Consider the following 14,733-nt stretch of genomic DNA (forward strand, 5'->3'; position numbering starts at 1 on the left):
ATAGGACACCAGTATTTGCAAATTTGTAATACTGAACTGCATTTGTGTGTTTACTCTTTAGTAGCCCTTCTCAGCTATGGCATCCTTTTACTATCAAATAAGTCCGTATAATATTGTTCAAGAAACTTCAATTAACATGCCACTATTAGTAATTGACAATGACTTTTCAACATGAAGTAACTTTCCATTTAAGGTTGAATATCAACAACTCGGTCATACAAATTGACAACAGATACCTGATATTCACTTCTCCCTGAAAATAATTTACAATTAACCAAAAATCACTATTGAAAATGCTTTATACAGATCCCAGCCAGAGCATCACAAGCAATAACAAGGTTATTGCTGAAAGCCTGAAACCTCCTAGAACCTCTAGGTTAAATCAAACTAAATGAACTACTCCAGATCCCTCAGCAGTTTGTTAATACACAGCAATTGAAGCATTGTGTATAATTGAAACGCTTTAAGTTTTGATTATGTATTAGTGACAGAATTGCTCTTATTCACTCCTTGCAAGTCCATGGAAGAATTTGTTATGCTCCCAACAGAGCCTAAGGTTTGAGAGCTTAATGCTGGGCTGGCAGGACACGCCTCTGGGTTACCAGCACTCATTGGATGCATGGGCCCTGAACTCAATGGTGGGCTCATTGGAGTCCGTTGCCCCATCTGCTGTGGGCTGGCCTGCTGCTGAGCAGCCTGCTGATTCATTTGCTGTGGAATTCCTAGAGTTGAAGGCGAACCCACCTGCTGGGATGAAACTACAGCCTGCAGAGGGGAGGTCGCTTCTTGTTGTGGCATCTGTTGCTGCAGTTGCGGCTGCTGTTGCAGCAATTGTTGCTGTTGCTGCAAGTGTTGCTGTTGCTGCTGAAACTGCTGTTGGAGCTGCAAATGTTGCTGCTGATTCATCGGAACATTCATTCCTGGCATTAATTTGCCCATGCCCATCTGGCCCATTGCATTCCGCTGCATCGGATTGATGTTTCCTCTGTTCAGGGATTGGGCACCCAACATTGAGAGCCCAGAAGAGCCTTGCTGCAGCTGCCGGGTCCCACCTGGAATACCAGCCACACCAGATTGAGTTCCCATTACGCTTCTGTTTTGCATCAGCTTAAACCGTTGAGCAACAAAGGCTGCCTGAGCTTGTGCAGGGGTCAAATTGCCAGCACGAATGTGCTGGCTTATCGCATTTGCCTGACTCATGTTCATTGAGTTCTGACCCATGTTGCCACCAATTCCTGAAATGGCACCCATTGGTGCCGAAATTCCAGCTCCGCTGATTCCTCTTGCTCCACCAATCCCCATAACATTACTCAAACCCCCAAGGCCTGCCATGTTATTGCCAATGTTCCCCATACCCATAGCAGGCCCAAGATTCATCATCATCCTACGCTGCATCTGGGACTGTGGCTGCTGCTGTGGCTGCAAAAGTTGCAGAGGAGAAGGCTTATTACCCATGTGATTACCCAATGGCATGCTTGAACCTTGCCCACATGCATTCAATTGTGCCATTGAGTTGGTTGGCAACATGAGGGGAGAACGCTGGAACTGAGGTTGCTGTTGGGGCATCAACAATGATTGATTCTGAAGTGGCAATTGTTGTGGCTGTTGTTGCTGCTGAAGTGGCTGTTGTTGATCCACTTGATGTTGCCTAGGTGCCATTGTGACCCCTGACACATGTGCCTGAGACATCTGTACGGATTGTGAATTTCCAGGAGGGAGCATCCCAGAGCTTGGCAGATTCTGGATCGAATTCAGAGAAGAACTAGAAATGTTTGGCTTTGTTTCCATTACTGTTTGCTGTCCAGAATTTGATTCCGGATACTGCTGCATGTCAGCCGCAGAATTATTAGGATTATTTGCAGTTGTATTAGGTTGACTGTTTGAAGGAACAGTATTACGGGGTGGCCTAGGTTGGACTTGATCATCAATGAAGTAGCCATCATGATTCATCTGCATAACCAATTCATCACAGGTGAGAAAAAAAAAATAAAGAAAGTAACGCATAATTCTCGACAATTTCAATTTCTCGTGAGCCACATACCAAAGCACAAAACTGCATTGCAAGCAAGTCCGCCAAATGCTGTCACAAATAATGAATTTCATAGTTAATATTAAAGGATGAGTATCACAACGCAGAAGAGCTCAAGACACCTTTCAACCAGAAAAAGAGATGACTATTTAGCTAAAATTGATTGATATCTACGTGTTGGAAAATGAGTCTACAGGGCATTTTGTGAATACACTGGAGGTCGAACCCACCATTTTCTCAACTTCACATTTAGATATCTCACAATTAGATGTTTAGCCTTTCTCAAACGGAACGTTCTGCAGAATGGTAACAACCTGAGCTAGAATTTTAAACAGAAAACTGTACTCCCACAGAAAATATTTGAGCATATCAATAATCGCGCCAGCAGTTGGTAGGTACAACTTTCTGAACAAACGAATTATTTGACCCACTTAATTCACGAGTTCTACATGGAGATTTGACTATAATAAAATGGTGGCAGAGGAGGGAGATATAACAGCAAGGGAGGTTTGTGAAGTTAAGAATGGTATAATCCTTTTGAGTCTTATAGAGGTTTTACTGGGATTTTTTTTCTCCTCTTTTTCCCTATAGCTTGAAAAAAAAAAAGAGAAACAAGACAATCTCTTAAGGTTTTATATTAGTGTAGAATGGGGAAGAGGAGAGGGGGGGGGGGGGAATGTCTCAGATTTCTGACAAATGGAATTGAAGTAGAAACTCACAGTATTAGGTAGTGTAGGCAAGTAATCTTCTGCATTGAGAAAATCCGCCACTTCCAGTTCTCCATAATGCATTGCCACAATACCATCATTTGGCTTCTCTGACAAGATCAGTCTCGTTCTTACTGCAACTGGAAGAGTATTCACTGCAAGCATGAGAATCCTAAGGTCACATAAAAGAAGAAGAGCAGGTCTACAAGGGTCTATATAATGCAAACAAACCTTGTGGTTGAACCGTCACCATCCTTATCTTGCAAACATTCATGCTCCCACCAACCATCGACTTTGACATGCTTGTAAATATTTCATCCTTAGAGTACTCATAATTTCCAGCATTAGTAAGGCAGTACTGGAGTTCCTGTGAAGAAGATGCCCGTGATCTCCTAGGGTATTCTTCAACCTTATTCTTTTTACGGTTCAACTGGTGCCTGCAACAAAAACCAGCTCTATGTAAGCCAAGAATAAAATGGAAAAGGCAGAAATTGTCTCAGTACAGGTCAAAGAATTCAAAAAGCTCCCCACAAGGCAAAACTGCGCAAGGAACTGCTCTAGAAATTCGTATTGATAAGAACAAGGAGTTTTAATTGAATAGATAATTACAGTGAAGCACTCGTTTTCTAAAAAATCTATATTGTCATTGTTTTAGGAGAGTTCACGTGAGGGGAGGGGTGGAAAAACGTTCAGCAAAATGCATAAGAAACAAGAATAAGCTAGGTTCAACAGCTCAATACAATCTAGAAATTTAACATACTAGTCTATGTCTTTTACAACCATGTTATAGTCTGTTCTATTATTATTTCGAGTTAAAAGCTATATGCACATACACATACATGTCACTAAAATTACGTGTTTTACATACCAACCTATAATATCAAAAACAACAAGAATACTAAAAAAAAAGTACCTAGGAGATTTTCGTATCAAATATTTGATGTAATACACAGAGATAACCAGAACCAAAGTTTATCCAATGAAAATATGAGCAGTAGAGTATTGAGCTCTACTTATGTTTGCATTTTTGCTGTGTAGGAGAAATCACTTCATTATTATTAGTGGTAGTATTCTCATTATAATATTATTAATTTTAGTAGTAGTAGTAATACTGTTATTCAGTAAACATAAATCAACTTCTGTTAAAAAAGAAAAAGAAAAAAACCTAAATAAACAACATACCTCATAGCTACCATTTCAATCTTTGCAAATCTCTCAAGCATGTTTTGATCACCTAGTTGTGGGGTGCTAACAGATGGGCTAGATGCACTCATTGGACCACCCATGTTATTGACACTGGCAGGAGAGCCAATTCCACTTATTAACACTGGGGTCTTGGGGAGGGAATTTGATCTTCTCTTTGGAACTTGATGGTGGGGTTGCATAGAATCATTGGCACTTGATGTTATTGATGTGCTACGGATTGATGTCACAGCTGTTTTTTCTCTTTGCAATTGTCCAAGACCAGCAGCTGAAGGAACTGCCCCATACGGTGTCCCCATTGAACCACAGGACACCTCAGTAGCTTTTGCTGTTAAAGGTGACTGAGCTGCAGCACCAGCAGAAAGACGCGGACTGTGGATTGGCTTTCTCTTTGGATATTGTTCTTCCTTTTTAAAATCTTTCTCAACTTGCTGGCTGATATTATTCCAGCTCCCCTGTTGAACACCTGGTCTCATGAGCGGATTCTGAAACCTTTGCTGGAATCTCGGGTCCATGTGACTACCCTCAGCTTCCATCATCTGCATATCAGTTTTGACCATGATGGGGTCTGCCTTCTCCAATTTCACAACATCTTGATGATTGGTGATCCCCTCACCAGCAAGCTGGGGATACCTCTGCAATACAGGATTAGCATACTGGATTCCTCTTGCATTTGATTGTGGTTGCATGAGCTGATTCCTCCATTGCACCTCTGATCCTTGAAAGGCATCCACATAAGAGCTAGTCGGTTGGTGCTGAACACCATCAGGACCACCAGATTGCCTTGTCCTCTTACTAAGATTCAAATATGGCGACAATTGCGTTTCTTGACCTTCCATTTTTCCGAGAACAGTAGAGTTCATATTCTCAGAATATGGAATTGGCATGTCCTGACCAGCAGGTGAAGCTCCCGGTGCATTCAAAACAGGACCTTGCATAGGATCGTGCATATTTCTCTGGTTTCCCAGTCCTGCTTGAAAATTTGAAATCTCAGTAAGTAGAATTCAACACTAGAAAAGTAGCATCTTGCACAGTGCCTCTTGCTGTTGAAGCTAACATGTAATTAGGAGCAATACCTTGGGCAGCTATGTTATCTTGGACATGCTGTGATATCACATCACCTGATGTTGGACCCAGCTCTCCAATCCTGTAGCTTGAGCTTTCTGGTGCCCGATCTATGCAAATTTTCTTTCCATGTGGGCGATTATTTGCAGTAACAGTAACTTCTGGAATTTGTCTTAGTCTCCTCTTCCGCGATCCCATTAAGCCCAAATTAAGCTGAAAAGAAAATAATGCAAAAATATCCCATCAGATTTCACAGTTGCAGGTACATTCTTCATCTCACATACTTTTAACATATGCTTTATTATGATCTTCGAGACGCATCTATGACCATTAATATCTTTGATAATCTGAAGAAATTCCTAATAGTTGATAATTTGAAAATACACATTGCAACGAACCAAACAGGACTCCACATAATAATGTTTCTTTTCTTATACTACCTCATTTTCTTTTTAATCTACACACTTTCCTTTTTGGTCCATTTCTTTTTAATCTACACATTGTTGCTGTTTCTATTTTTGATAATACGTCGCATCTTCTTTCTTCTCTTTTTCCACCCATGTGGTCTACTTTTTAATATAATAACTCACCTTAATATTTCTCTCTCCACCTTTTTAGAATTTCTCTCACTTTTCAGTTACTCTCTCCATCTTTTCAGTTTCTCTCTCTTTCACTTTTGAACTTCCTCCTTCATTCCCCCCAAAGTGAACTGATTAAATAAAAAAGAAACGGAAGGAGTATATTATTGAAAATATGGTCAAAAGTGATGAACTTTGGTTTTGGAAAATCAAATGGGTAAAGTATTTTAAGACAAATGGAGTACTTACGAAAAGTTAAAAGTTCAAACAAAAACTACTTACCTTCAAAGAAACTGAATCCTTGCAAAGCCTGTCCAACTTGGGCATTGGATCCAGAAACAACTTTGGTTGTAGCGCTTTCAGTATTCGTGACTCTACTTCCTGTAACCAAAGACAGGAAGTGAAACTCGTACACAAGGGACACAAACAGAATTTGTTAGTAGGTTCTTGTAATAGATGTCTTACCATCAGATCCCCATATGTCCAGGAATCATCAGCCATCAAAGGAATATCCTTCACAACATTCTCCAAGGACATCTTTAGACGCACCTTGTTAATAACTGCTGATCCATTACTTGACCGAATATTGAATTTGGGATCAGACATGCATTTTCGGTAATCGCGAACCTTTCAAATAGTTGTGAGCAGAAATCAGTAATCTATCACATTGTTCACTACTTCACTGTAAGATGGTGTAAAGCTATGTCCTCCAAGGTTGCACAACCAGATCATCACTCAGAATAATTCCTTTTCAGAGATATAATCCAAATAAATCATCACATTGTGTTCCCCCCTTAAGCTATGTTACTCGGACTCGGTACTCATGCCGGACACAATTACATTTCTAAGTGTCCAAATCGGGTATTTTATAATATATTTCCATAAGTTTGGCCTAAAATGAGGTCCATACCCAAGTCGGAGTAATGGTCCGACATGTGCATGAGGTGAAATGAGAGCTCTTAAGACCTTCAATCAGGCGAGTAATTGCTCAACTATCTTTAAACCCTCATACCTCCAGGTGAAACTAGAACATAAAATAACAAACTGATAATTTTAAACCCTCGAAAATTAAGCATAGTTCATATACAAAAAAGACCGAGTTAACCATTAAGCGTTATAATTGAACTATTCCTCTCCCGTATGCAACATAATTGTAAAAGGTGGAAACCACGAGAAGAAAAAATAAAAGTCAATTCAGTATTTTAGTATCTCTTGTTCTCTTCTAATAAACTCTTTGACCATAAAAACATATTTAAGGGTCAAAGATTTTTACATTTTTGGTGGGAAGAAGTAAATGGAATGTAATTGGATTTGGATATATGGACCTAAATAAAGGTGAGAATTCTTAATTTCCTACAATATCTCTCTGAATTTATGAATGCAAACCTCAATTGCATAGATTTATCCTACATATTTTGCAAAGACTTTTAAACAAACATTCTTATTAGGAAAAAGTAAATGAAAGACACCAATCAATTTAAAAAGATTAATGAATCTAACAAAAGGTGAGCATTCTTACTTTCCTAATTTCCTTCAAGACCTCTTTCAATTCAAAATTCCAAATCCGGATTCAAGTCTTTACATTATTTCCTAGATTGTGTTCATTTATCCAAAAGATTTTGTTCGAATGGGATTTGATTATTTTACCATGTATGAGGATGCTCACTGAGAATCCATGACCAAATGGTTGAAACATCCTGAAGATGACCTCAATACTTCCTCCATTCCACTATTATTGCAATATTACCCCTTAGCATATGTAATGAGAAAGCCACGAGAAGAAAAAAGAGAGAAATAGAGGTAGATAAAAAGTGGGACCCATGTGCTAAGAGAGAAATAAAAAGGATATATTATCAGATAAGGACACACTGCAATTAGTTTGAAACTTCCAACTAAGGGAAACATTGCAACTACTATAGAATGGAGAAAGTACGAGTGAAGAATACAATGAATTTCGTGAAACGAGTAAATGTATCTTGTAAGGTTTCGCTAATGAGTCGTTACCACATGGACTATTTCCGATCACGTGTAAGTATTTGCTTTTTAAGTTCATGACAATGACTGCATAAGAAGTACAATAATGCATACGATGAGCAATATACAAGCAATAAGTGAAGCTATCTTTGTATTCTTTTTGAAGACCATGAAAATTTTAACAAAAAGTAGACACCATTGATCATCACCCACATATGAAATAGCAGCTGGCAATAACCTACATAACAAAAGCCAAAGAAAAAAAAAATTTGTCGAAAATTCCGAACCAGCACAGCACTCTAGGAAAGGAAAGGATAAATAGAAAACAGAAGAGCACCCAAGAAATGCAAAGCAGAACAAGCAACAGAAGCTTAATCAAGGACAGCACTGTGTAATTCTGTCATGCACAGAAAATAATCGTTTCTGGGCCCAACAGATTTCTTTTTTCAGTCGCTGGTACTCTTAATGTTTTCCAGAGTGAAAAAGAGGACATAAGTTAAGGCGCTTCTTGGAAAAAAACAGTTAAACAGTAGGGTTTACCAATTTAAATCATAAGCATCAGCCAAAGATTGTGAATGAAGCAATATCAAGGACCCTATTAAAAGCTACCAGGCTACAACACCCGACATATATATTTTGTTTCCATTCCTTTCTTAATGTAACATTATGTTCATGCACATCTTGAAATCCATGCTGGCGGAACAAGTTAAGCTTAACATAGCATTATAAAAAAATTGCATCTATGAATTTCATATCACTCACCTCACATGTAAGAGCACCTTCAATGTACTTGCACGGGATATCATCCAAAATACAGCCAGGCAATCTGCCAGACTCGATAGCCTCCATGTAAGATAGATAAATCAAATAAACATGTCAATTTACATAATGATAATAGCATCGAATGATGGTAATATTTTAAGACGAGACATAGAATCTTAGTCAAAAAGTCCTTTAAAAGCAACTTGTTTTGGATGGAACATAGAATTATAGTAAGAATGTACTTTAAAAGCAAACGCCAACTGGAAACTAGAAAGTATTTCAACATCTATCAATCTCATAGTTTAATCCTCCATAGTTTAATCCTCCATAAACCATTCTAGTCAAAACAAAATATAACTATTGTTTTATGTGAACTTTATTGTTAAACCCATTATTTTATGTGGACTTAAGATTCGCATAACATAAAAAAATGGCCTATGACCTATGTGGTACAGCATATACTGTAACAATGTAGAATGAAATGAAACACATTATATTAGGAGAAACAAATATAATAAACAACAATAGATATTATGAAATATACATAATAAATATCAGCTTGTTAACTGCTAAATGTTCATAAACACTTAGATAAAATAGAGAGCCAGGTCAGCCAACATACAGTGAAGAGACCTTCAGAAGTCCGATCATAGGGATGCAATATCATTGAACCTTCTTGGAAGCCAGCATGTGCACTATCATTCTGGAAGCCCGCAATCATATTAAGTATTTGTTTAGATGGAACAGTATCCAATTGATTGTTAAACGTACTATGCAATGAGAATGATAAAATTAACACACCTCTGAGGGCTTTCCAATTGAATATCCATCAGGGTACAGATTCAGAATGAAGGAGACTTCATCTTCTGAAACGATAAAAGACAGGAAGGTCAATACTTGGACATAGAGTATCATCACTACTATTATGCAAAAATACAAATTGCCTCCTACCAGCAGAAATATGATGCCTTCCTGAAGACAAGGATGAACCCGAAAGGCCAACTGCATCTTCATCTTTCCCCTGTTTCATTCAGGGTTTCAAGTTGAACTCTATCATACGATCCAATCCAATAGACATAAAAATAGAGAGAAAAGGGAAACATATATAATATACTGAAGCGAGTTACTTACACAAAACTTTAATATAATAGATGATAAATAAAAGTGATAAACATACTTCTAACACATTAAGATCCTCCTAGCCAAACTAACAAATGTTAAAAGTGGTAGAACTGCTGTGTTATTAAAAAAATCACTTAAATTTCAATGCAACAATTCACCATTTTAGTTCATCTGAAGAGCATTAATGTTTAACTTCCATTGATAAAAACATAAAAAGTTAGAAACCACTTAGTATCACAATTTTTATAGCCAAACTCACCCTCAACAAAAAGAAAAAACTAAAAGGCGATTTATTAGCTAATATCAACAGATCCCAATATATTAAACTAAATTAAATGGTGCAAACCCTCAAAAACAACCCAGAAAATATAAAGTTAACTTCTTCAAATCACCCACAAACTCAAAATGCATAAATTTCAAACCTTCACTTTCATCTCCTACAAATTCACAGGATATCAGCCTCAAAAGTTAAAAAGAAGGAAGAAAATTCACACAAAAAACCCATAAATGATTCCCCCCCCCCCAAAAAAAGACAAGGCATACAACCCACTACAAGATAAGGCAAATTACCTCACAATTTTCCCATCAAATAAAAATTTACCTCATAATTTATTCAGAAAAATGACATACATAAAGAAATACAGTATAAACAACATATACCCAGAAAAACCCAAGAACAAAAATTTACAAAGGAAGAAGTAACACCCTAATTAGAAGAAAAATTGCCTATTATTGAAATTTATAAACAAAAAAGGGGGAAATTAGCAAATTGTAAATTATTAGATTGGAACTTACATTGGATTCAATTTTGGAGGGAAGTCTAGATTTTTCGAGCAAGTTTTCAGCGTCTTCAACAGTGATAATTGATTCTGGGATCACAATTTTGGGCTTATACCTCGTTCCTTTTTTAGCAATTTTGAAGGAAATCCCCATTATAAAAGAGGGTTTTTCTTGTGAGAATCACTCAAAAATTAGAGCTGTCAAATTGATGGAATTAACACAAAGAACACTTCAATTCTCGATTTTTGGAGTAAGAAATTGACGTATTGATTCTTTGGGTATGAAATTTTAAAAAAAATTGAGAGAAATTTTAGCGAGAATTGAAAGAGAAAGGCGAGGGAAGAGCGCGCTTATGTGATGTGATGAAGTTAGGGGGGAAAGGAAAGAGCAAGAACAAACTAATAAACGGGAAAGAGTAGATGTGAAAATCCACACTTACACTTGGGATAAAAATTCTATTTATGCTGTTTCATCATTGATTTTTACTCGTTCCATTCTGATCTCTATCATATAAGTCAAGGAGGAGGTGTGGTGTCCTCTTTTGAAGTGATCAAAATATTCTTAATGATCTAATTAATGGAATATAAAAAATTACAAAAGCAAATCATTTAAAAATTCTCATTCCAACTTGCTATTTAAAACAAGTTTAAAATGGTATATGCATCAAATACTTCAATCAAAAATTAAATGGACAAAATATTTATACCTTATAAAAAAAGATGACATACATAACGTGCACATGAAAAGTCTGAACATTCACTACCTTTGATACTCTTTAATTCAGTTAAACCAACTCATTATTTTTGTTCTTTCTGTTCAATATTCATTCACAAAAAATTAATGTTAACAATCACTCACAACCTTTTTATTTTTTTACATTAGCGAATTAATATATCTAAATTCATCTAACTGTTGAATTTTTCACATTTAAGTTTAATCATAAATAAAGTACGAATGGAGTATCTAATAGAATAACAAATTTTGAAATTAACGCACGCATCGCGTGCATTTGAAGGCTAGTTTTCACATATGTTAAGCCTTAAGGTATGACTTTAATGTTTATATCTTCATTAATTAAAAAAATTTTAACAGTTTTTATAAATATGTATTAAGATGTGTTGTGGTAAGCAATCGAGTCGTGATGGAAATATAGGTGAAACAAGCTTAAAGAAAAAAGGTATATAGATACCATTATATTATCACGTTCAGTAAAGGGCTTCTTGAATTATCACTCAGGTGTGTAGGTAGTGCATATCATTGTATCTTAATTGCATTTTATGTGTATTGAGGATCTCAATTCTCAACGATAAATAAGACGTGTTTTCGAAAGTTTGACCTTTTTTCCAAAAAATCATAAAGATGTCACTCTAATTATGTACTACTTGAATACTACAGTGGTAATCTAATAGTTTCTCGTTTTGATTATGTCTTGGCTATATATTGTTTTAAATTACATTTGTATGTTTTAGGTGTATTATTTCTGTCTTTAAAAGTACCTCAATTGTCTTATTCGCTCCTAAAACATTGGTCAAATTCTTTTTCTTTTTATTTTAGGTGATATTATCCTCACACTTCCTATTTATTTGTCTCCAATAAAACTATTTATCTACTCAATATTGTTCAGTCAAGCTTTATATGGTAGTGTTTAGGAAAGTCTAGAGCTACAGAGATGGAGGTGAGAAATTTCGAGAGTGCTCGGGTAGGTAAGTAGCCTAGTTGTCCAGGCAAGTAGCATGTTCGCAAATCTTATAAATTGCTTTTGGGACTTTTGTGTGGGTAAGTTATATAAGTAGATGGCTTGAGAGAGCAGATGGGTAACTATAGTTTTTGAGATATTATTTCATGTCTTTGTGTTCAAGTATTGAGGATATTTAGATAATGTATTTTGGGACTTATTTTTAGTTTTTCATTTGTTTTGAGTTTTGCTTAGTTCTGCCAAATTCAATTCTACACAATAGACCCTCAATAAGATTACTTTGTCTTAGTTTATATCATTAGTTAATAGTAATTAGGAAAATATAACTCAAATATAACTAAGAAAGCTTGTTTCGAAATTACTGTAATTTCTTGTATGAACCCTCCTAGTTCTAGTAAGATTCATAATAGGTTTCTCTAAAAGTCGATTTGCTCATATTGGTTTGTCGATAATGAATCAAAATTCTAATCAATTGTGAGGGATAGTTTGTGAGTATTCAAAAAAGTACTTTCATATTATTTATTGTTGATAAAATAGGTAATAAAATTAATTGCCTAAACAAGAATCTTTATATATGAGTTGGCATATTTTCAATTTGCATCTTTCAATTCAAAGAACAGTTCAATTATACGGCAAAACATGGTGAGAAAAAATTACCTTTTTTAACATAAAGATAGAAATATATTACTTAAGCAGTGCTAGAGAGGAAAACTCTCAAATCCCACTGATACAAGCCAAAAGTCATGGCTATAATACAATACAAACAAAAGTTGCCATGAGTCTTAGATAAATCTACTCATTTGCTAAACGACGCCCTTGAATTTCCTACTAACCCCCTAAATACAGTATTTTTGTACTATATTTATATACTTCCCTAACTTCTCCTCCAATTTCAAAAGTCCACTTCCCGCTACACCACTACCACCACCATCATCTTCTTCTCCACCGACCCACCAACACCACCGTACCCCGACACACCACCACCACCACCACCACCATCATCTTCTTCTCCACCGACCCACCAACACCACCGTACCCCGACACACCACCACCACCACTTTATTTTCCACGGCACCACCACCGCCACCGTCCCCCGACACAGCATCCCCCTTGTTCTCTCCTCTGTTTCTTTTCGTTTAAAAAAAATTAGAAAAGAAGGAGGCACCCACCAAGGACTCCCCACCACATGGTGAGGCGCCCGCCCAGGACGCCTCCACCGGTGGTGGGGCGTCCTTGGTGGGCGCCTCCTTCTTTTCTAATTTTTTAAAAAAAAAAATAAGAGAGGCGTCCACCAAGGACTCCCCACCACCGGTGGAGGCGTCCTTGGCAGGCGCCTCACCATGTGGTGGAACGCCTGCCAAGGACGCCTCCACTACCGGTGGTGGGGCCTCCTTGGTGGGCGCCTCCCTTATTTAAAAAAAATCAGAAAAATTTCAGAAAAAATAGAGAGAAGAACAATTTTTTTGTTGGAAATTCAGGTAATTTGTTCTGTAATTTTCAGTTAAATTCTGAAGAAAATTGATTGCTTAGTTTGTAATTATTATTTTTGATGAGATTGATGATATGTACCCATCATGTAAAAGGGTCTTGGATGTAGAAGAAGATGATAGAAAAGCAGTTAGTCCTTTGTTACTCAAAAAAATCACTACCACCAATAAACAAATGTAACTGCTTTTCAGAAAATCTGGTTTTGAGAACAACGGGTACTTTGGGTACTTTGAGACACAGTGAGGAGGATTGGGAACAATGGATAAGAGCCTGAAGATGAAGATGATGACAGAGAAGTTGATTTTTTAGAGGAGAGAGAAAAGAAATGCAAAGTATATAAATAGAGTATAAAAATGTTGTATTTAGGGCTTTAGTAGGAAATTCTAGGCCGTCGTTTAGCAAAGCCCTAAATCTACCCCGAAGCCCGAGTAATACAACCAAAATACCTTGTCTACATTACAATCCATACAAAAGGTGCCATGGGTGTTAGATAACACTATCTCAACTGTACAATTAAAACCCAAAACACAACTGTTAGTGGAAATCATTAAGTACAGACATAGGAAGAGGACATATCAGTCCCTATCAGGTGGACCACCAGGATTGGATTCAATGCCCGCGTAATAAGTTTCATTGGCAAATTCAGGACAAGTAATATAGGTTTCCTTCGCAGTAGTGAGCTGAGATCCAGCTTAAGCAAGCACATGGGCGATAGAATTAGCCTGACGCTTGGTATGAGTGATTGAGTTTCAATCATTGGTTGAAAGAACACTAGCAATATCACGGATTCGATTCCCTGAAGCTGATTGAAATTGTGCTCAACATCAATGAACATAGATTTAAGCTCCAAAGCATCCATTTCAATTATAAGGAAGTTTATCTTGAACTCCTTAGCCATTTCAATTCCTTCCTTTAAAGCCATCAATTCTGCCGCCAAAGGAGATGAGGCAAGGAATTTCGCTGAAAAACCAACAAACCAGGAACCATCATGGCATGTGATAATCCAACCTCCATTAGTGTCAGTGAGCCCACGCCAGGCACCATGCACATTGAGTTTCATATAACTAAATGAAGGAGGGGTCCAGCAAATAACAAGTTGAGAAGACGTAGTCTTATCAGTAGAGTCCTAAAAAGCAATCTTACCATCCACATTGAGTTTCATATAACTAAATGAAGGAGGGGTCCAGCGAATAACAAGTTGAGAAGACGTAGTCTTATCAGTAGAGTCCTGAAAAGCAATGTTAGTTAAACGAAATTGAGACCAAAATTGATTAAGGTAGGACTTAGCTGAAAGCATAACCCCTTGGAAAATGGATTTGTTTCGAAGAT

The 14,733-nt window shown here is 37.0% G+C and overlaps 1 protein-coding gene across 4 annotated transcripts; it reads right to left on the bottom strand.

The window, feature by feature from the left end:
* Positions 1–163: 163 nt before the first annotated feature.
* Positions 164–10,661, bottom strand: LOC104899722 (protein PHYTOCHROME-DEPENDENT LATE-FLOWERING). Of its 4 annotated transcripts, none has more exons than XM_019250947.3 (13): positions 10,236–10,661; positions 9,270–9,339; positions 9,120–9,184; positions 8,941–9,021; positions 8,319–8,399; positions 6,048–6,209; positions 5,865–5,963; positions 5,016–5,217; positions 3,919–4,912; positions 2,968–3,173; positions 2,749–2,876; positions 2,042–2,080; positions 164–1,950 (listed from the first exon to the last, which is right to left on the bottom strand). In XM_019250947.3, the coding sequence occupies exons 1-13, from the start codon at positions 10,371–10,373 to the stop codon at positions 475–477; spliced, it is 3,741 nt and encodes a 1,246-aa protein (XP_019106492.1). In that variant the 5' UTR covers positions 10,374–10,661; the 3' UTR covers positions 164–474. The 4 variants fall into 4 exon arrangements, with proteins under 4 accessions (XP_019106492.1, XP_010685272.1, XP_010685271.1 ...); XM_010686970.4 differs by having other exon boundaries at positions 2,749–2,891; positions 3,919–4,909; positions 10,236–10,660; XM_010686969.4 differs by having other exon boundaries at positions 2,749–2,891; positions 10,236–10,660.
* Positions 10,662–14,733: the final 4,072 nt, after the last annotated feature.

Source organism: Beta vulgaris, chromosome 7 (genome assembly GCF_026745355.1).
Source record: "Beta vulgaris subsp. vulgaris cultivar EL10 chromosome 7, EL10.2, whole genome shotgun sequence".
In the NCBI taxonomy this organism is placed as follows: domain Eukaryota; kingdom Viridiplantae; phylum Streptophyta; class Magnoliopsida; order Caryophyllales; family Amaranthaceae; genus Beta; species Beta vulgaris.

Bases quoted from the DNA above. Each gene is read 5' to 3' on its own strand.
- LOC104899722 (XM_010686969.4), bottom strand. From the start codon at position 10,373: ATGGGGATTTCCTTCAAAATTGCTAAAAAAGGAACGAGGTATAAGCCC. The intron at 6,210-8,318 runs GTGAGTGATATG...ACTATTTGAAAG, and splicing joins AAGGTGCTCTTACATGTGAG to GTTCGCGATTACCGAAAATG. The intron at 1,951-2,041 runs GTATGTGGCTCA...TTGGTTATGCAG, and splicing joins CAATGCAGTTTTGTGCTTTG to ATGAATCATGATGGCTACTT.